The sequence below is a fragment of the Panthera onca genome, chromosome A2 (genome assembly GCF_046562875.1).
Source record: "Panthera onca isolate mPanOnc1 chromosome A2, mPanOnc1 haplotype 2, whole genome shotgun sequence".
NCBI lineage: Eukaryota > Metazoa > Chordata > Mammalia > Carnivora > Felidae > Panthera > Panthera onca.
In genome coordinates, this window is record NC_138340.1 from 134,926,756 (window position 1) to 134,948,097 (window position 21,342).

General features: G+C 33.3%; 1 protein-coding gene across 1 annotated transcript in view; it reads left to right on the top strand.

The window, feature by feature from the left end:
- The window catches only part of CAPZA2 (capping actin protein of muscle Z-line subunit alpha 2), a 59,434-nt gene that overhangs the window by 25,756 nt on the left and 12,336 nt on the right, over window positions 1–21,342 (top strand). The window contains exons 2-6 of the mRNA XM_078440224.2: window positions 2,880–2,943; window positions 7,298–7,349; window positions 14,573–14,636; window positions 18,787–18,993; window positions 21,031–21,110. Coding sequence (XP_078296350.1) covers window positions 2,880–2,943; window positions 7,298–7,349; window positions 14,573–14,636; window positions 18,787–18,993; window positions 21,031–21,110 — 467 coding nt within the window. The remainder of the gene's footprint in view (window positions 1–2,879; window positions 2,944–7,297; window positions 7,350–14,572; window positions 14,637–18,786; window positions 18,994–21,030; window positions 21,111–21,342) is intronic.

Genomic DNA, 21,342 nt, shown 5'->3' on the forward strand with positions numbered 1-21,342 from the left:
ATTACCTCAAAATTCTAAATGTTTTTGAAAAATATTGATAAGTTCATCAGCAAGTTACCACAATTTTTATTTGTTGCCTTTAGTAATGATTAAGACTTCGTTTTTAATGCTAACAGCTCCTTATCTTAGTGGAGGGGGCGGCGGGTGCAGAGCAGCTATACAATGAAGAAAATTAAGAAGTTAAGACATTTACATAAACATAATAGATTTCAATGTATGTTTAGCATGCACTGCCTGTTTTAAAATTATTTTTTATATTTTGGTTTTTGATTTTAATAGTAATTTTAAACATTTAGAAGAAAATAATTTTGAAAACACAAAACATAGTAGTATTCCATTGTGTAGAAACACCATCTTTTATTTATACATTCACTCATTTGTGGACTTTTGGGTTTTGGTTTTGAGCATTTGTGAGTAGATTTTTGTATGGACATAGGTTTGCATTTCTCACCTGGAAGTGAGATTGTTTTGTGGTGTGTGCTTTATAAGAAATTGCCGAACTGATTTCCAGGCTGCTTGGTAAAATTTCGCATTGCCACAACCATGTATTAGAGTTCTAGCTCTGCATGCTCACCAGTACTTGGTATAAGCAGTCTTTTTTATTCTAGCCATTCTGTTAGGTATGTAGTAGTGTTTCATGATTCCAGTATTCGTTTCCCTAATGACTTAGGATGTTACACATCCTTTTGTGCATTTATTTGTCTTCTGTATATCCTATGCAGTGAAGTGCCCAAGTCTTTTGCTTACTATTTTCTTTCTGTTGAGTTTTGAGAACTTATATTCTGGATACAGGTCCTTTGTCAGATATGTGATTTGCTAATATTTTCTCCGGTTTGTAGCTTGTCTTTTCCTTCTCTTAACAGTGTCTCTAACTGATCAAAAGGTTTAATTTCGGTGGAGTCCACTTTATCAGTCTTTTTTTTTTAATGGATCATGGTTTCAGTATCATGTCTAAGAATGTTTTGCCTAACCCTAGGTCATGAAGATCTTCTGTTTCTTTTATTTTTTTTTAATTCCATGTTTTACATTTAGAGCTGTGATCCATTTTGATGTAATTTTTTTATAAGGTGTGAAGTTTAGGTTGACGTTCATGTTTTTGCTCACGGGTATCTAATTATTTAAATACCATTTGTTGAAAACATATTCTTTCTTGATTGAATTGTCTTTGCACCTTTATCACAGTTGTTTGGTCATACATATAACATACATATATATATATATATATATACACATATATATATGTATATATTTTTGGACTCTTAGTTCAGATCCATTGGTAAGTCTTGAAATCAGGTAGTGTGCATTCTCCAACTTTGTTCCTTTTTCAAAGTTATTTTGGCTGTTCTAGTTCATTTGTCTTTACTACTTTGCATTTACTATTAAGGGTGTGAAATAACATTTTATCCTTTTATTTATTTATTTTTTAATTTTTTTTAATGTTTATTTTTGAGAGAGAAAGAAACAGCACAAGCCGGCGTGGGGGGGGGGGGTGGGGAGGGCCAGAGGGAGACACAGAATCCAAAGCAGGCTCCAGGCTCTGAGCTGTCAGCACAGAGCCTGCCTGACACAGGGGTCAAACTCACAAACCGGGAGGGATATCATGACCTGAGCTGAAGTCAGATGCTTAACTGACTGAGCCACCCAGGTGCCCCTATCCTCTCATTTCTTAGCCAAAATCTATTTTTAATACCATGTGTATGTGTTTGTGGTTATTTTGGACATCACAGTGGCTTTTTTTAATTTTTCTTGCATTTGGAGAGGGGTGTCTTAATACATGGCCAAAATTGGCATTCATTACATTCTTTATGCATAGAAAAGTAATAATACATAAAACATATCAGTGTTAGAATCAGCTTGTTGATATGTATCAGAAAAATCCTGCTTTGGGGAATTTGGGTGGCTCAGTCCATTAAGCATCCAACTTTGGCTCAGGTTATGATCTCGCAGTTCGTGAGTTTGAGGCCCGCATCAGACTCTGTGCTGACAGCTGGGAGCCTGGAGCCTGCTTCAGATTCTGTCTCCCTCTCTCTGCCCCTCCCCCACTTGTTCTCTCTCTCTCTCTCTCTCTCTCTCTCTCTCAAAAAAAAAAAAACATTAAAAAGAAGAGAAAAATCCTGATTTGATTTTGATTGGGCCTCCATTGAATCTATAGACTAGTTTGGGAAAAATTGTAATCTTCACATTATTGGGTCTTCCAATCCATGAACATATCTCTCCATTTATTTAGCTCTTCTTTCATTTCTGTCATTAGTATTTTGTGTAGTGTTCAGTACACTAGTCCTGCAGATGTTTTGTTAAATTTACATGTAAATTATTATTGTTTTAGATTCTTCAGGGTTTTTTATTTTAAATAATCATGTTTATTGCAAATACAAAGTTTTGCTTTATTTATGAAATGTCTTCAGTCAGGTCTGTTAAAAACATTTTGAATTTAGACCTTTCTTCCCCTCTTCTTTTATATATTTTTTACTAATTTGTGATTTTACAGAAACATAAATATAGTATATCTATTTTCTTTATTGTACCTAAATGCATCTTATTTCTTCACACATACAACTTTTCTTGATTGATACTTTTTTCCATTTTATTTTAAAAGAAGAATTTGCTTATAAGAAAATGTTTATATGGTAGGTAGCTTTGAATCCTTAAATGCGTTAAATATGTATTTTATCTGCATTTAGCCTGTACATTGTGATTATATTAAATAATTGAAACAGTAATAAAGTTTGTTTGAAGAAGAGTCACTATCTAAAAAAAATTTTTAAGCCATTTTCAGTAGAACTTTGAAATAGTATAATTTTGTGTGTGTGTGTGTGTTTTTTGGTTATTTTAGCAGAGGCCTATGCCATGGACCACTTATATCTTCATTTCTATTTTAGGTGCGTATAGCAGCAAAATTCATTATTCATGCCCCTCCTGGAGAATTTAATGAGGTGTTTAATGGTGAGTGTTTAATTCATAACACTAAGGCTTGATATATCAAGCACTCTTTTTTTTTTTTTTTTAAGAATACATTGTATAACCAAAATAACAAAACTGGTGTGTGGGGTGGGGTATGTAGAAAAATATGTGCTTTCTGAATTACAATGAAAATTTTTGTCAATCTGGATTTCATAATGGTTAGAATATACTTATGATATATATGATAATTATGTTTGAGTAAGTTAACCTTAAGAGAGTAATATTAATTTTTTAAAAAGACAAAATTTTAACTACTTTTTTGAAATTGTGAAATGCAGTTTTGTATTTCTTTTAAAGAAAAACTGGGGCGCCTGGGTGGCTCAGTTGAGCATCTGACTTCTGCTCAGGTCATGATCTTGCAGTTCATGGGTTTGAGCCCTGCATCGGACTCTGTGCTGGCAGCTCAGAACCTGGAGCCTGCTTCAGATTCTGTGTCTCCCTCTCTCTCTGACCTTCCCCCGCTTGTGCTCTGTCTCTCTTTCTCTCAAAAATAAATAACATCAAAAAAAAAAAATTAAAAACCTACTAGAATAATATGAACAGCCAGAACAAACAGAGGAAAAAAGCATCGTTTTACCATGTTCAGAAGATGAGAGCACATGTAAAAACTATTTAATTTATATCTTGTAAATTAGTTCACAGCATGCCCTTCTTTTTTTTTTTTTTTTTTTTATTTAAAAAAAAATTTTTTTTTCAACGTTTTTTATTTATTTTTGGGACAGAGAGAGACAGAGCATGAACGGGGGAGGGGCAGAGAGAGAGGGAGACACAGAATCGGAAACAGGCTCCAGGCTCCAAGCCATCAGCCCAGAGCCTGACGCGGGGCTCAAACTCACGGACCGCGAGATCGTGACCTGGCTGAAGTCGGACGCTTAACCGACTGCGCCACCCAGGCGCCCCTAGCATGCCCTTCTTTAAACCACAGTGGCAAACATTTTTATGATTATACACCCATAGCAAAAGTTTAAACTGTTAAACAGTCCTGGTTACTATTAAAACTGTAACAATAGCTCCTTTTTAACAATAAGAATGACATGGTTGAAAAAGTCACCAGGAAAATGGCCTGTAGTGATCTTACAAAACTTTTCTTAAGCAATTTTAAGAATAAGTTACCATATGTATCTAAATATATTTGGACTTCACTGTCTTAAATTAAACTAATTTGCCCAGGATTCTTAATTTTAATTTAAAAACATTCTATTCCAGAGTAAACTATGTAAACATGTTTTTAAAGAAGTTTAATCACTAATTTTCATTCATAGTATAAGATATAATGGAATCTCACCTCAAAAAAGATCAGGTTTGAAAGTCAAAAAATGAGGCAAAAATTGAAAATCCCTTAAATCATCCAAAAACTATAATAATACATAATTTAATGCATACAATTACATATGGTAATTTTTATGCACTTAAAAATTTAACCACTGAGCTACACTTAGAGAAAGAATGGCAAGTCTATACTGTATTCTGTATTCTTTTTAAGATAACTAAAATCTCAAGTAGTGGATTGGGAACTTGGGAGAGAATTCAGAAATATTTCTGCTTCCTGTAGGGTTTAACTTCTGTTTTAAGATGTTAGCCTCTACTTTCCTTAGGTTCAAAAGTTGGCATATAACTTAAATTGATAATGGTGAAACTACACTAAAGTCAGTGGCCCCCATTCTCTTGTACAATTCATAGAAAGTTTTTCACTTAATGGTCTTACCTTGAATAAATGCCCTACAGATTTGTTAATCAGAAAGGTCCTAAAAGAATGTATGAGTCCTAGAAATTGCTTTTCTAAGTCTCATTGGAAATTGACGTTGGTAAGTTTTGTGTTGAGGTACTGTAAATTTGGGCATTAAGGATAAACCATTCAGTAGGCTTGGGGTGGAGAGTGAGCTATGGAATAAAAGTAGGACATAGTATATTATAGAGGTTTTAAATAAGGAGTATTTTAGAATTAAAAAGGAATTAAATATTTGAGGGAAAAATGTCATGAATTTGATTATTTTCATTGCTATTTTTTTTTTGATAACACCAGTATGATAATTCCAAGAGAAGTGACAAATTTTAGAATTACCAAGTCATAAAATCTTGGTTTAGTGGCTACCAAATACTCTTTCTTAGTCTGGTGTTGCTAAAATCATTGAAACATAAATTTCTGGTCTTCATTGTCAGATACTGATTTGGTAGATCTGGGCTGGTGCTCTTTTTTTTTTTTAAGCCTCGTACTCACCACTTCATGGGTCCAGTGTGTTGCCTGGCTTGGAACCACAGCCTAATACTTTCTGTAAGAGTAGATTTTATTCAATTTTTTCTATTTTTTCTTCTGTACTTTCCTTATGATAAAAGCAGGACTTTTTTTTCCAGTGTAAAGCTAACTGGATCAAATAGATGTTGCTTTAAAATTTTTTTTCACATTTAGAACTGGAAAAGATATACTACCATGCAGTACCACTGTTAATAATTATGTTTTCAGTATTGAACATGAAAGCATCATATTTATCAAATAGAACTCCTCAGTTTGCTTTGTGAGACAGAAGTAACTATAATTTTAAATGTCTGTACTTTTTAAAATAATTTTTAGGCAGTAGCTTCTATTGTTTAAAATAAGTTAACTTAGAAATCAAATTAGTATTATTTTAGTGGTTAGTGAAAGAGATTTTTTTTTTTTTTAAATGAGGGCCTGCTACTGAAAAGAGGCATATGAATAGTCAGTATTTTTTCTTTTGGATTAGCTTTATGATTTATGTAAAAATGATCCATAGACATTCTAAAATGTCCAAAATATAAAAATGAACCTAAAAATGACCCAGAATTCTACCCTCTCATTCTCCAGCATTTGAATGAAATACTTAATATCACTTAGTGTAGACACAGATATATAACATTACATTAATAAGATAATACTATACATGCTGAATTTTCCCCTTCCTGTTTATCATGTTATGGATGTATTTCATGTTGATAAATACACATCTACATTTTTTTCACATCTACATTATTTTTAATGGCTGCTCAATTTTACACTGTTTATAAGAACTATATAGTGTGCTTATATTATATTTAACCAGTTACTTAATGGAAGATACTTAGGTTAGTTGTGTTATTTTCATTTAATGAAAAGATTAGGGTAACATTGTGGTATGTACTTTATGATAGCAACTGTGTGAAATAGCCAAGTGTGTAGGGAAATAAAGAAAATATAACAAGATTAGAATAGATTTGTTTTTTGTTTTTTGGGGTTTTTTTTTTGGTGAGATTATGCGATTTTTTTCCTTATTATTTTACAAAGTGCTTGGATTTTCCAATAAAAGTATTATTTTTAAAGTTATGTTTTAATGATGAGTGGGCAAATGTCTACATAATAATTGACTCTAAAATTAGAACAGAATTAAGAATCAATAACCAAAGTGAGATTGCTTCACTATGTGCTAATTTGGATGTAAATTTTAAAAAATAAAAAATAAAATTAAAAAAAAAGATTGCTAAATCAAATAAAGCAGTTATCCATATTGAACTAAATGTTTTCATCTGTTGTTTGAATATGAGCTTAGGACAGAAATGTCTACATCTGTGTTCTGTTCACAAGCTGTTTCTTGCTTAATCCCCTTTTCTGTGGAGCAGATTCATTTGAAACTCATGCTGGTGTTATCAAACTGAGATGCGTGTATTTTCTGCAGATCTTACCAGACCATCTTTTTGGTGGAGCTTATCTCCACTTTCTTTGGAAATTACAGTGTGCCTACATTGGCTATTAAAGGTATAAAATAACATGTACAGGTTTCACCTGCTATCTGAAAGTAGAGCATTATGTGAAATCTTTCGTAAACTGAAATGGCGTAAAGTGGAGAGACAATTACAATTTGGTAAAAATGAAAATCCTCCTTGGATTCCATTCAGTTAGTAAAAACAGTTAAAAGCCAAGTGGCTCAGAGTGAACTTTCAGATAGGGGAAATCTGGTTTTGTTTTGTTTTTTTTTTTTTTTAATTTTAAGTAGGCTTCATGCCCAGTGCAGAACCCAACACAGGACTTGAACTCACAACTATGAGATCAAGACCTGAGCTGAGATCAAGATTTGGACACTTACCCAACCAAGCCATCCAGGCATCCCTGGAAATCTGTATTTTTATTTAATTATCTTATTCCTAACCAGTATCTTTTAAAAAATAATATGATGGTATGTTTTTATGGTTATTTTGGTCATCAGAGTGAAGTTTTGATCTTGCTTACATGTTAGGGGTAAGAGAAGAGTGGGGAGTGTTGATACATGACTAAAGTAATCTGCATTCATTATATAGAAATTTCAAACTTATGGAAAAAATAATATAATACATAATACTTGTTTTGCAGATGTTCGGTTACTGCTTAATAATGATAATCTTCTCAGGGAAGGAGCAGCTCAGTAAGTATTACATATTAACATAACTAAGTGACATGATGAGAAAAAATGTTTTAAAGGTGGTTTTTAAGCACTAATTCCTGAAATACATATTTGTACATAAAGTTTAAATATACACATGTATTATATGTGTGTACTCAGCTAAAAGAGAAATATTTTTGATCGCAGAGGGACATAGGGACACAATTATAACATAAAATTTTCTATTCATTGAGTGTTTGGTAGTGGCTTAAATACTTCTACATATATACTACATTTTGGCATTTGCAAGAATGGATAAAATTATTTTAGAAACTTAGATTTTTGAAATTGTGATTGCTTTTTTATGCAGGTTTTACTATGTGTTTGACCCTAATGGATTTTTGAGAATTAGGAATTTATTTTATCCATAAATAACCTAATGTAGTACATGACACATATTAAGTAAATAAATATTTACTAAATTTGTGAGTAATTCAAATAACTAGGCAGTTTAAATCCTAGTACATAATCTTTGGACCAGTGCCCACAATCATGACTTGCCACAACTGTCTTGGGATTTCAGAGAAATAATTGATTCTCTTCTCTATTCCCATCTCCATCTCCTATGTTAGGCTCACTAACTCCATAATTCATTGGAAAATGATAAAATTAAATGGATTTTTAGGTACCATACAAAGAGTGTTCAGTGTCCACTCAGGCACCTTTTTTAATCCTGGTGTTCTACCCAGTATGGTGAAATCTTTACCAGTGGGGGGAATTTGCTCTTATTCTGTTTTTGTAATGTTTCAAAGCTTTATCGATAATCTGTCCTTTACAGTTAACCCTAATGAAGGTGGAGGTTCAACAGACTTCTAGGCATATCTGATTTTGCTTTTGATTTAATTTCCTGGTTTTTTTAATAGCAACGTTTATTTATCTGTTTTTAATCCCAATATAATGAACATACAGTGTTACATTAGTTTTAGGTGTCCGATATAGGATTCAGCAATTCTGTAAATTACTTAGTACTCATTACAGTAAGTGTATTCTTTTTTTTTAATTTATTTTTTATTTTTTTAATTTACATCCAAATTAGTTAGCATATAGTGCAACAATGATTTCAGGAGTAGATTCCTTAATGCCCCTTACCCATCCAGCCCGTCCCCCCCCCCACAACCCCTCCCTCCAGCAATCCTCTGTTCTCTATATTTAAGAGTCTCTCATGTTTTGTCCCCCTCCCTGTCTTTATATTATTTTTGCTTCCCTTCCCTTGTGTTCATCTGTCTTAAAGTCCTCATATGAGTGAAGTCATATGATATTTGTTCCTCTCTGACTAATTTCGCTTAGCGTAAGCATAGTTGTAAATGGCAAGATTTCATTCTTTTTGATTGCCAAGTAATACTCCATTGTATATATATACCACATCTTTATCCATTCAACCATCAATGGACATTTGGGCTCTTTCCATACTTTGGCTATTGTTGATAGTGCTGCTATAAACGTTGGGGTGCATGTGCCCCTTCAAAACAGCGTACCTGTGTCCCTTAGATAAATAAATACCTAGTAGTGCTGGGTCATAGGATAGTTCTGTTTTTAATTTTTTCAGGAACCTCCATATGGTTTTCCAGAGCAGCTGCACCAGCTTGCATTCCCACCAGCAGTGCAAAAGAGATCCTCTGTCTCTGCACCCTCAGCAACATCTGTTGTTGCCTGAGTTGTTAATGTTAGCCATTCTGACAGGTGTGAGGTGGTTATCTCATTTGGTTTTGATTTATATTTCCTTGATGATGAGTGATGTTGAGCATTTTTTCATGTGACAGTTGGCCATCTGGATGTCTTCTTTAGAGAAGTGCCTATTCATGTCTTTTGCCCATTTCTTCACTGGATTATTGGTGTTTTGGGTGTTGAGTTTGATAAGTTCTTTATAGATTTTGGATACTAACCCTTTATCTGATATGTGGTTTGCAGATATCTTCTCCCATTCTGTCAGTTGCCTTTTAATTTTGCTGATTGTTTCCTTCTCTGTGCAGAAGTTTTTATTTTTATGAGGTCCCAATAGTTCATTTTTGCTTTTGTTTCCCTTGCCTTTGGAGATGTATTAAGAGGTTGCTGCGGCCAAGATCAAAGAGGTTTTTGCCTGCTTTCCCCTCAGGATTTTGATGACTATCTGTCTTACATTTAGGTGTTTCATCCATTTTGAGTTTATTTTTGTGTATGGTGTAAGAAAGTGGTCCAGGTTCATTTTTCTGCATGTCACTGTCCAGGTTTCCCAGCACCACTTGCTGAAGAGGCTGTCTTTATTCTATTGGATATTCTTTCCTGCTTTGTCAAAGATTAGTTGGCCATTCGTCCATTTCTGGGTTCTCTATTCTGTTCCATTGATCTGAGTGTCTGTTTTTGTGCCATACAATAAGTGTGTTCTTAATCCTCTTTACCTATTTCACCGTATTTATTACTTTTTATTCTGAGAAAATGTACATAATATAAAGTTTGCCATTTTAATGATTTTTAGGAATGTGGGTCTTTGGCACTGATTGCATTCACATTGTGTAATTGTCACCATCTGTCCATCTCCAGAACTTTTTAAATTTTCCCAAACTAAAAGTCCATACCCATTAAGCAATAATTTCTCATTCTCTCCTTCCCTCAGTCCCCTGAAAACCACCATTCTGTTTTCTGTCTCTATGAATTTGACCTCACTAGGTACCCCATAGAAGTGGAATCATACATTATTTGTTGTTTTGTAGCAGGTTTAGTATACTAAGCATAATGTCTTCAGGGTTCTTCCATGTTGTAGCACATGTCAGAATTTTTCTTTTTAATGGTGAGTTTATAAACCACATCTTGTTTATCTATTCATCTGTCAATGGACATTTGGATTGTTTCCACTCCTCTTAATTATTATATTTAAAGTGCTTTATAGAAATCGATTTACTCTATATCTTTGACTTTAGTTATTAGCTTCTGAGTGAATGGCTGCTCATTCCTAAGTTTTTTAAACCCTATTTAAATTATTTGTATGTTTAAATAAAATGAATTTTCTTTATAGTCGCATGTGCCATGTTGACAAAAATCTTATGGAAGTAAAGAAAATGTACGGCATTTATAACTTCTAACAGCAATACTTTCAAAGTAAACTATTCCTCTGAGTTCTCTGTGGTAAATAAATATGTGGGTTATTTCATGTAGGTGCAAGAATTAGTGGATTTTGTTTTGTTTTTAGTTAAGAAAACAAACTTGATTTGTTGAAAGAACAAGAGTTTTTCCCCAGCAGAATAAAGTTTAATGAAGGTCAAAGAAATATTCATAATTATATAAGTGGTATGAAATAGTCACATTTGACTCAATGATGAACAGTATTGAAATTGTATTTGTCCAAAGAAGTACTTATCTGATGATGTTTTTACATTTAAATTAAATAAATTATACTTGTTCTAAAAAGAAATTAGAATGTGAGCTGCATATCTCTTTTATTATGAAACACATTTTGGGGACAGTTGTAGTCCACGTTTCATGATGTGTATACATGGAAATACCTGATATTCTGATATTCTAAGGAAACGAGTCTGAAGAAATCAGTCTAATGATAAAATAAGATGTTTATGATACGATACCAAGAAAAGGCATCAAAACCTTAAGGAGAAAGTTCAAATTGTCTTGTATGTAGTTATACTATTAAGAGATTACTAGCTAGGTAAACACTTAGAGAAAATATTGTGTTTTTTTTTTGTTGTTGACTTCAGTAGTATTCTTCATACTAAATTTCTCAAAACTATTCATTTGAGTTCATTTGGTAGACATCTGAGGGTATTTGTGAAATGAGAAATATGCCTTAAATCATTGGTCATGTCCTCTATAGGAAATAATTTTCAAGCCAAAATAGCATTATTCTCATTATTCACTAAACTTGGTTCTGAATTACTTTTACGATACCTCCAAATTTCTGAAGAAACTTTATCACCGATCATTGAGGCTGTCCAGAACTATGTAACCAAAACTTGCAAGGCATGGTAAAAACATTTAGAGCGTGTGCTGGTGGCGGTTTCACCAGAGTTAAGTGCATAGCTGTAGTCGCATTTCTTGCAACTTGTGATCTTTGATATTGAATTTCTTTTGTTCAGGTACTTCTCTTTCGTACATATATGTACTTCTTTTTTCTTTCACCTTTTCCCTGCTGCTTTAACTCTTTTAATCTTTTTTCCCCTTCTTCCTATCTTTTTGTAAGGGGAAAAACATGGCTATTATTCTTGAGTGGTTTTAATGGGATATTTTTACTGTGGGCACAAATTCAGTTAGTTTCATAGGATGGAAAAGTAGACATACCAGAGAGTTGGTACTCTCAAGTCTAACTTTTAAGTGTCCAGAAAGAGCCTTTTATTCAACTGACCTATGAATGCCAGACTTCACTGTGATAATGAGATAAATAAGCCTCTTAGGGATTTTCTAATGGGGAGTCAGAAATGTTTAGTATCAGGCCAAATGAAATAAAATATTATCATAATAGGGGCGTATCGAAAGCTTTTGGAGCCCAAAGGAAGGAACTTTTAATTTCTATTTAGAAGTGGCTTTGAGCTGAATTTAAATGATATACAGGGTTTGAATAGTAAATAGGGAAATAAAGTGGCTAAACTGAGAGAGATACCTGGTGAAAAGTATAATGTGTGACTGGTGCAGGACTAACATTAATGGGTGTAAAAATCTAAATACAGGAACAAGTATTTAGAAATGGGTGACTGGGCTACAGAACTCTATAAGAGCAGAGAAATCACGTTTTTATTGTATCTAATAGAGGGTTTAACATGTAGATATTTGCCTGGGTGGAGGGGTGGGTGAGTATATGATGACTGGGTGGATGGAGTAAGTTTTCTGAATTGGAAGGGACTCTAGAAGTCATCTAGTCCAAACCCTTCTTTTTATAGATAAGGTAAGTGGGCCCCATGCTAGCTAATAACAGGGTTTGGACAAAACCTAGGTATTATGTATTCTGAGTCCTGGGTTAGTGAGTACCTTTCCCACAATACCATGTAACTGTCACCTATTTAATTTGCTTTGAGCATTTAAGAAAAAAATTTACCTATTTTAAACTCATAGTCTCCTTTTCAGATTTCCTCTTTATTCCTCACTCCCAAGTGATGTATGGATGGGGTTTGGTATTATGGGCAGTAAAGGGCCTAGAATCAAATTACTATCTACATATATTATTTAAATATGTCTTTCACTGGAAAGTGAATCCTAATATCTAAGTGATCTAGAAACTTTTTTTATTTTTTTCATCTCAAACATACTTTTGAGATCAATTCACTTAAAGCGTAGTAACTGCCTGGCTATGTTGAAGCTATTCTTAGGAAAATTATAGTTTTAATGAATTAAGATCAGAAGTGAGTACTACCCTTCCTCCCTGCTCCCACATCATGCATTTCTATGTGTACACCGCCCCCCCCCCCCCCCGCCATCTTTTTTGAACATTCAGTGTCAGGAATTTGACAGCTAGTAATTTAATTCTACTTTGCTAGATTTGCATTTGCTAGTCTGCTAATTTATCAGTAGTGCTTTGCTCAACCAAACATTCGTTTCTAGAGGAGACTCAGTAGCTAATACCTCAAAGTTCAGTGGATGTCTTGCCATCTAGAAAATCTTCCAGGTAGAATAGGTTTAGAGATGTATTTCCAAATTTTAAAATACTCAATATCTTTTCTGTTAAGTGGAGAAAAAATTCCCAGGTTATATATATGATCCTTACTTATTTTCTAGATAATTTTTTGTACTATGAAAAGCTTTCCTATAAATATATTACATAAATATGTAATTTAGTATTACTCATAGAATAGAGAGGTTTTATTCTCAAATCCAACTTATCACCATTTCCTAGTTCAGACTCTTCAGCAGTTCTAACATGGACATTTGCCTAATAACAACCTAACTCCTTTTTTTTTTTTTTTTTTTTGGCTCTAGTTGCTCCACTGTCCAGTTGTCATCCACACTGCTACCAGATTAATCTTCTCTAGAGGTAGTTAGGTTCTTCCTTCTCAAAAAGTTTCTGTGATTCTGCTTTGCCTCCCAAATGAAGTAATTATTCTATCAACCAGGGCCTTTCAGTTTAATTTAGTAAATAATTGAACAGAATGCTATGTGTCAGGCCTTGAGCTTGGTGCTTCCTATGGTGTGAACCTAACCTATCTTCTCATGTGTTTTGTTTATCCTGGTCTCTCTAAATGGAATACTCTACCCATTATTTCAAGGCCATTTCTCATTGTCAGATTTCTAATGAAATCACCCCTACTTCTCTTCTTATTCTTGCCTTCATGGAATATAGTTTTTAAAAATATGTATTCTCGGGGCGCCTGGGTGGCACAGTCGGTTAAGCGTCCGACTTCAGCCAGGTCACGATCTCGCGGTCCGTGAGTTCGAGCCCCGCGTCAGGCTCTGGGCTGATGGCTCAGAGCCTGGAGCCTGTTTCCGATTTTGTGTCTCCCTCTCTCTCTGCCCCTCCCCCGTTCATGCTCTGTCTCTCTCTGTCCCAAAAATAAAATAAAAAACGTTGAAAAAATAAAAATATGTATTCTCCTTGGAGTGGCTCAGTTGGTTAAGAGGCTGATTTCAGCTCAGGTCATGATTTCACAGTTCGTTAGTTGGAGCCCTACAAACGCGTGAGCTCCAGCCCCATTCTCAGTGTGGAGCCTGCGTGGGATTCTCTCTGCCCCTCGCTCACTTGCACCTTCTATTTCTCTCTCTCATAAATAAAACTTAAATTTAAATTTAAATTAAATTAAAATAAATAATTCTCCTTGATGCTTCTTTATTGGCCATTGTCTTATAGTACTTTCTACTTTGTGTTCTGGTTATGTTTATCTATTATCTCTTATTCAACTGTAAGTCCTTTGATCATAGGATCTGTCTGATTACTCTTTGCATCTCTCCTAGCACCTGCTCTGTTTCCTGGTATATTTTGTACTAAATATATACTTGAATAATTAGATATGTAGATGGCTAACCTTTACTTTCAAGGTTTTGAGTGAAAAGTCAAATTATATTTACTGATTTAATTTTCTTTTGCTAAACATTGAAGGTTGGGTATTATTCATCAGTTTTAAAAGTAGCCATATCTGTATAATAATTTTAGTTAATATAAGATCAATAATGGAGAATTATAATTTTATTTAACTTGCCATATGTAGTGCAGGAGATTTATTGACAAGTGAATTGTTCATGATATTTTAAGAGTGGTAAGTTTGTAACTTTGAATAATTGGCCTTTTTCTTTTTTAGTGCATTTGCACAGTATAATTTGGACCAGTTTACTCCAGTAAAAATTGAAGGTTATGAAGATCAGGTATGTTTCATATGAACACAGGATCTGACTATTCTTTGTTTCATTTATAATGGTTAATGTATTCCATAAGAATTGTGAAATGGTATGTGTAAAGATTAAAAAGTGTTCATTTTAATCATAGCCACTTATGGGCAAAGTAATTGAAAATTTGGTTTCTTTTGTTGAGACCAATAATACTATTAGCAGAAAGTCCCTTTTAGAAGTGTTCAAATGTAATTCTTTTGAGATTTTAGAAAATAATTGCTTTAAATCTACTTTCTTGTTTTTTATAGGAAAAAAAATCAATCCTATATTAATCCAAAATCTAGAATATATATTAGTAAGATTTATATCATATTTTGGTTGCTCTGGAATTCTACAGTTCTTCATGTGAGTAACTTAGCATTTAGTAATTATTAAATCTTTTCTTTCCAAAGTGAAAGCTAGAATTGCTAAGAAAAGCTACCAAAGGTCACTAGTTTCGTTTTTTGTTTTTTGGGGTTTTTTTGGTTTAGAGTTATAAATAATCGAACAATGATTGTATTAATTCATATTGTGCTTTTGTGAAGCACAATTTATGTAAAACAATATACAGAAAAACTGGTAGGTAGAACATGAGAGTTGTAACAATTCTAAGTGGCTCGTTATGTCAAAGCTTGCTTTTGGCGTTATTCATTATGTAGTATGTAGTCTTGTATTTACAGGGAAAGTGTAGACAGAAGATGACTTGTAACTGCACAGAAAACAAGCATATGTGTATAGGCAGGTATGTGTGTACACATATGTGTGTACACATACACGTGTATGCACATATATGAAGCTGTGTAGTGTTTCATTTTATGAATCTCCTAAATTTGCTTTTCCCTTGGGAAATGTTGGGTTTTTGGGGTTTTTTTGTTTTTTTTTTTCTTTCTTTTTCTTTAATGGTAAACAAAGTTATTGTACATCTTTGTACCTCTGGGCACATTGACCATTATTTTCTTAAGATAAATCCCTAGAAGAATATTTGCTGGGTCCAGGGAATCCACCTTTTTAAAATGTTGGATAGCTCCCAAACTCATTTATGAACTTAGCGTACTATTAATACTTAAACCTAGTAAAGGTAAAACAAAAAAAGCAAACTACACTAATCTCACATATGATCCTAGATTTAAAAACTTTAAATAGATATTAACAAATAGACTTCAGAAATATATTAAAAAGAATGAAATATGAAGACTAAATAGAATTTATTACAAAAATGCATGAGTGGTTCCATGTAAGACAATATATTGGTCTTCTCTATTAACAAACAAAGAAAAAAATTTTATGATGTATCACTAGACAGTGAAAAGGAATTTGCTAGTTCTCATTACAAAAACCCTAAGTTACCTGGGGATAGAATAAAACCTCTTAAATAGAGTAGACTTTTTAACAAAAATCACAGTAAATATCATAGACTACAAACAATAAAATAATTTTAGTTAAAATAGACAATTTGCCAGGTTTGCTTATCACTATTATCTAACATAAATGGAGGTATGGCAAATAAGACAGGAGAATGAGAGCTTGTAAAGCTTTAGGGAGGAAAAGAAAACTCTTAGGTGGCATGATTTATATAACTAACCTCCCAATCAAAAGAAACTGCTAGACTTAAAAAAATTTTGTGGGATGGCTGAATTTAAGGTAAGTATACAAAACTCATTAGCTGTTCTCTATTGTGCCAAATGAGTACTTTACACTAGAAATGGTTGGAGGGGGAGGAATTCCGTTTTAAATGGTAAAACTGTGCATTAACCTAGGAATAATTTTAATATGAAAGACAAAAGATTGTGAAGACAATCGTGGTTATCTTCTTAAAACACAAAACAGGTGAGGGGGCGCCTGGGTGGCTCAGTCGGTTGAGTGTCCGACTTCGGCTCAGGTCATGATCTCACAGTCCGTGGGTTGGAGCCCCGCGTCAGGCTCTGTGCTGACAGCTCAGAGCCTGGAGCCTGCTTTGGATTCTGTGTCTCCCTCTCTCTCTGCTCCTCCCCTGCTCATACATACTCTGTCTCTCTCTGTCTCAGAAATAAATAAAAACATTAAAGAAAAAATTTAAAAAACAAAACAAAACACAAAACAGGTTGTGATGAACAATGGGAAGGCAACACCACATTCCATTTTGAAATAGAAAGTTAAATTACTTAAAAATTAAAATGTGAATTTAATGTAATTTGATTAGAATCCTAATAGTTTTTTTAATTGGTCAAAATGTTCATGATTTATGCAAAAAAAATACATGCTTGGGAAAAAAACAAGGAACATGTAAGAACAATAAGAATAGATAAGAGAATTTCTAGATAGCAGAAGATGCTTTATAACCAATGTAAAGTCAAATCAGAATGGTATTGTATAAAGTAGATAAACAGATCAATACAGCAGCATATAGAACCAGAATTTAGGCCCAGAATATATGAAAATTTTTTTACATGACAAGATCATCATTTAGACAGACAAAAAGTAAAAAATTGACACAACTGGTTTCTGTCAAGAAAGTTAAGTTGAACCTCTGTCTCACAATATACAGAAATAAATTTCAGGTAGATTAAAAATTTGTAAAATGATTAAAATTTTAAGAGAAAAGAGTCTACTTGTACAATATTAAGGCAGGGAAGACTGTCTTAAAGTCTGGAAACCCAGAAACTATAGAAGAAAAGATGGACATTTTGCTACATAATAATTATTTTAACCATAAAATGAAACAGATACCTTAAACAAAGGACTCGTAAATTTATAAGACAAAAAAACAACTCAGATGAAAAATATTAAAGAATATTTGTTCACAGAAGAGCAAATGGCCCACACATGAAAAGAAATTTAGATCTATGAGTAGTCAGAGAAATACAGTTAAAGTAATGAGAAATTTTATACCTGTTAGACCAAAGAAAGAATTGTATGCCTATTGATGATGGTAATGTGAAAGGAAGTACATCTTATATACTGTTCATAAAAATGTGGATTGTCACAACCATTTTTTGGAAGAATTAAAAACATATAGACCCTTTACCTACTGTCTCCACTGCTGGAAATCTATTTAAGAGATGTAGAAGCCTTTAATGGAAATAAAAACATTAGTATGTTAAAATTTATGTACAAAAATACTTAAAATTTTTAATGTACCTATTCCTCCCCCCCCAAAAAGAAAAACAGCCAGAAAATAAAGAGATTTTCCATCAGTAAAGGAATGGCAGAATAAATTATGTTATATTTACATTATGGGACATTTATGCAGCCATTAAAAAGAATAAGAGGTTTACCAGTTGACTTTGAAGGATTTCTCTAAGTATAATGTTGATGATGAAAAAAGCCAGATGCAGAAAAATGTGTGTGCATGTGCACATTTTCATTCCATTCTTGTGAAACAGTGACCCCAAAAAACCCTGTATATGTGTGTATGTATAAATAGATGTGTATTTTATCTATGTAGGATTATAGAACTGAAAAAAATTTAGAAGGATACATCCTATGTTTACATGATTTGTTATCAGAGGGAGGGGGAAGTCCTGACATAGGTAAGGAATCAAAGATTGGGAGAGTTGGGAGGGAAGAAAAAGAGGGAAACTTTTAAAATAAAGCACAGAATATCAGATTTATGCATGTACAATTTAAATATACATAAATGAATAAGTTACATGTTTAAAAATTTGGAAGTCTGTTGAAAACAGCTGTCAATGAATAGATTATAAAAATAAGCAGGCACTTCACAGTAGATGAGATTTGGGGCCCAGGAACAATATAGGACACACTGAAGAGTATTATGTCAGCGTTAAAGCTATTCTTGTAACCATTCTCATTGGAGGTTATTACCATTTTCCTAGTTTTGTGGACTGGAAACTGAGTACAGAAATAATAAACTGTTTATAGTTCTCAAAAAAACCCACAAAACTCCAGTAGTTTATTAAAAGATGCATTATTTTCACCAGGTAGCCAGAAGTTATACTGGGAGAAAGTCAGATCCACTAATCTAAGCTGAATGAGAATAGCCTCATTTGAATTACTATAGTTGTGCCATATAGTGAAATCTGTTGCTTGGAGTAGAATTATTTTACCATGTTAAGGACAAAGTTTAAGTGAATGTATATTAATGTATATTAGTACTTAAATGCTGTTTTAAATACTTTTTTTTCCAAAATTCATTGCATCATTAAAGGTATTGATAACAGAACATGGCGACTTGGGAAATGGAAAGTTTTTGGATCCCAAAAACAGAATCTGTTTCAAATTTGATCACTTAAGAAAGGAAGCGACTGATCCAAGACCATATGAAGCAGAAAATGCAGTTGAATCATGGAGAACTTCAGTAGAAACTGCTCTGCGAGCTTATGTAAAAGAACATTATCCAAATGGGGTCTGCACTGTAAGTCATCGATATGCATATTTTTTCTTCTGTCTTACGTAAATATGACAATGTTTTTATGGTCTCCTGAAATCTTTAATAGTTTACAGAACTGGTATTTTATAACTTGCCATTTTTTTCCTTGAAGTAAATATTTCTAAGAATATTTTTTCAAGAAACTCTAAATAGTAAATATATTATGATTGCCTAAAATGGAAAAATGGTTGTACCTTGAATTAAATCCATGTAAGAATTGTCCTGCATTGATTAGAGCTTGATAAGATTCTTTAATCTCTTGTTCACAACTCATCTCACTAACTTTACATCTGACTTTTTTTTCATTAAGTTATAAGCTCTTAGAACAAATAAAATTATTTGGAAGTGGAGTCATGTCCCTGCATGTTTTATAATCAAGTTTTTTTTTTTTTTAATGTTGTTCTTTCATAGGTTTAACCTATTTTTATATTTTCAGGATAAACTATGATAGTATCTAGGAATGCTTTTTCTTTTCTTTTTCTCATAAGATTGTATCCAAATAGTCTTTTCATGTCCCCACAGTTTGTGTTTCTTTGATCCTTTCCATAGCCTGAATGATCTTTTGAAATTCAGATCAGATCATGAAAATCCCATGCTTGAAATCATTCAAAGGTTTTTCCGTTAGTTACACTTAGGATAGAATCCAGGCTTCTGAACAGAGTCTAAACTTTTGTAGCCCTGTGGACCTGGCCTCTGCCTACCTCTGGAACCTAAGGTTACCATACATCCTTGTTTATACTTGTTTTCCCAACATAATTATTAACATTACCAGTAGTATCCCATTTCACTCTCAGAAGTTTTCTGGGTAGGACAGAAATTCATATGGTCCCATTAAGTATCTAGCTCTCAGTAATTACTTGAGGAAAAATTGCAACATAACCAAAAATACTTTACAAATTCTTTGAATTATAATCTTGTTGATTAGAATTATTTTGGAGGAATAACTCAAGAATAGATCGCTAGGTTGAGTATGACAATCTTACTTGTTCCAGGAGGATTGAAAGACACAAAAGTATCCATTACTTTTGAGGCAGTAAGCAAGAGGTAAAATGGCGTCATCATATTATCACAGGCATTCTATTAATGACCTTTCTCATCTCTACGTAAATGAACTTTCTCAGCTCTGTCCTCATACTTTGTAAAATGACTAAAGAAATGGCAACCCCTAAGATCGTAAAGGAAACAAAGATGATAATCACAATGTAGATCCAATTTTTATTTGTGTGTAAACAGCCAAATTGGTATCTATACATTTAAAATAAACTGTCCATGTGATACCTGTTTTTGGAATGAAAAGTTTGCTATGCCTAGGATGTTTGTGAATATTTTAGAGTGTAATAATGAGTTTTATTTCATAATTTAAAAAAAAATTTTTTTAATGTTTATTTATTTTTGAGACAGAGAGAGACAGAGCATGAGCAGGGTAGGGACAGAGAGAGGGAGACACAGAATCTGAAGCGGGCTCCAGGCTCTGAGCTGTCAGCACAGGGCCCGACACGGGGCTCGAACTCATGGACTGCGAGATCATGACCTGAGCCGAAGTTGGATGCTTAACCGACTGAGCCGCCCGGCAACCCTATTTCATAAATTTTGAGCTCTTGGGACACTTGGGTGGCTCAGTCGATTAAGCATCCAACTTCAGCTCAGGTCATAATGTCATGATTTGTGAGTTCAGGCTCCACATTGGGCTCGCTGCTGTTGATGCAGAGCCCACATCAGATCCCCTGTCCCCCCTCTCTCTGCCCCTCCCTCACTTGCACTCTCTCTCAGAATAAATAAACATTTAATGTAAATAAATAAATTTTGAGCTCTTTCATGATTCACTAAGAATTTGTGATTATAGGTGTATGTGTTAGAGTACTTGTTTTTCTAGCAACTATATTGAAATAATGACCTACTTGGTATTCTTTTATATGTTCCTATCAAAGTGATACACAATTTTTTTTATAGATGTTTAAAGTTGAACATTCTGTGGCCCTGAATTCACTCTTCTTTTTATTTTATTTTATTTTTGCCATTAAGGTATATGGTAAAAAAATAGATGGACAGCAAACCATTATTGCATGCATAGAAAGCCATCAGTTCCAAGCAAAAAACTTTTGGTAAGTGACAATTCTGTGTTTTGGGAATTTTGACATTGTTTATATCCTTTGTAGTCCTTGCTTTATTAGTTGGACCTATACCTTATTTGTTTATAATTGACTAAGTGCAGTCTAAACATGAAACTTCAGCCTTTTCATATAAGAAAGGTATTTGCTTCATAATCTGCATACTTATTTAAAGGTAGCAGTAAATCCATTGACACTCTGTGAAAAGAGCGTGGGATTACATTGA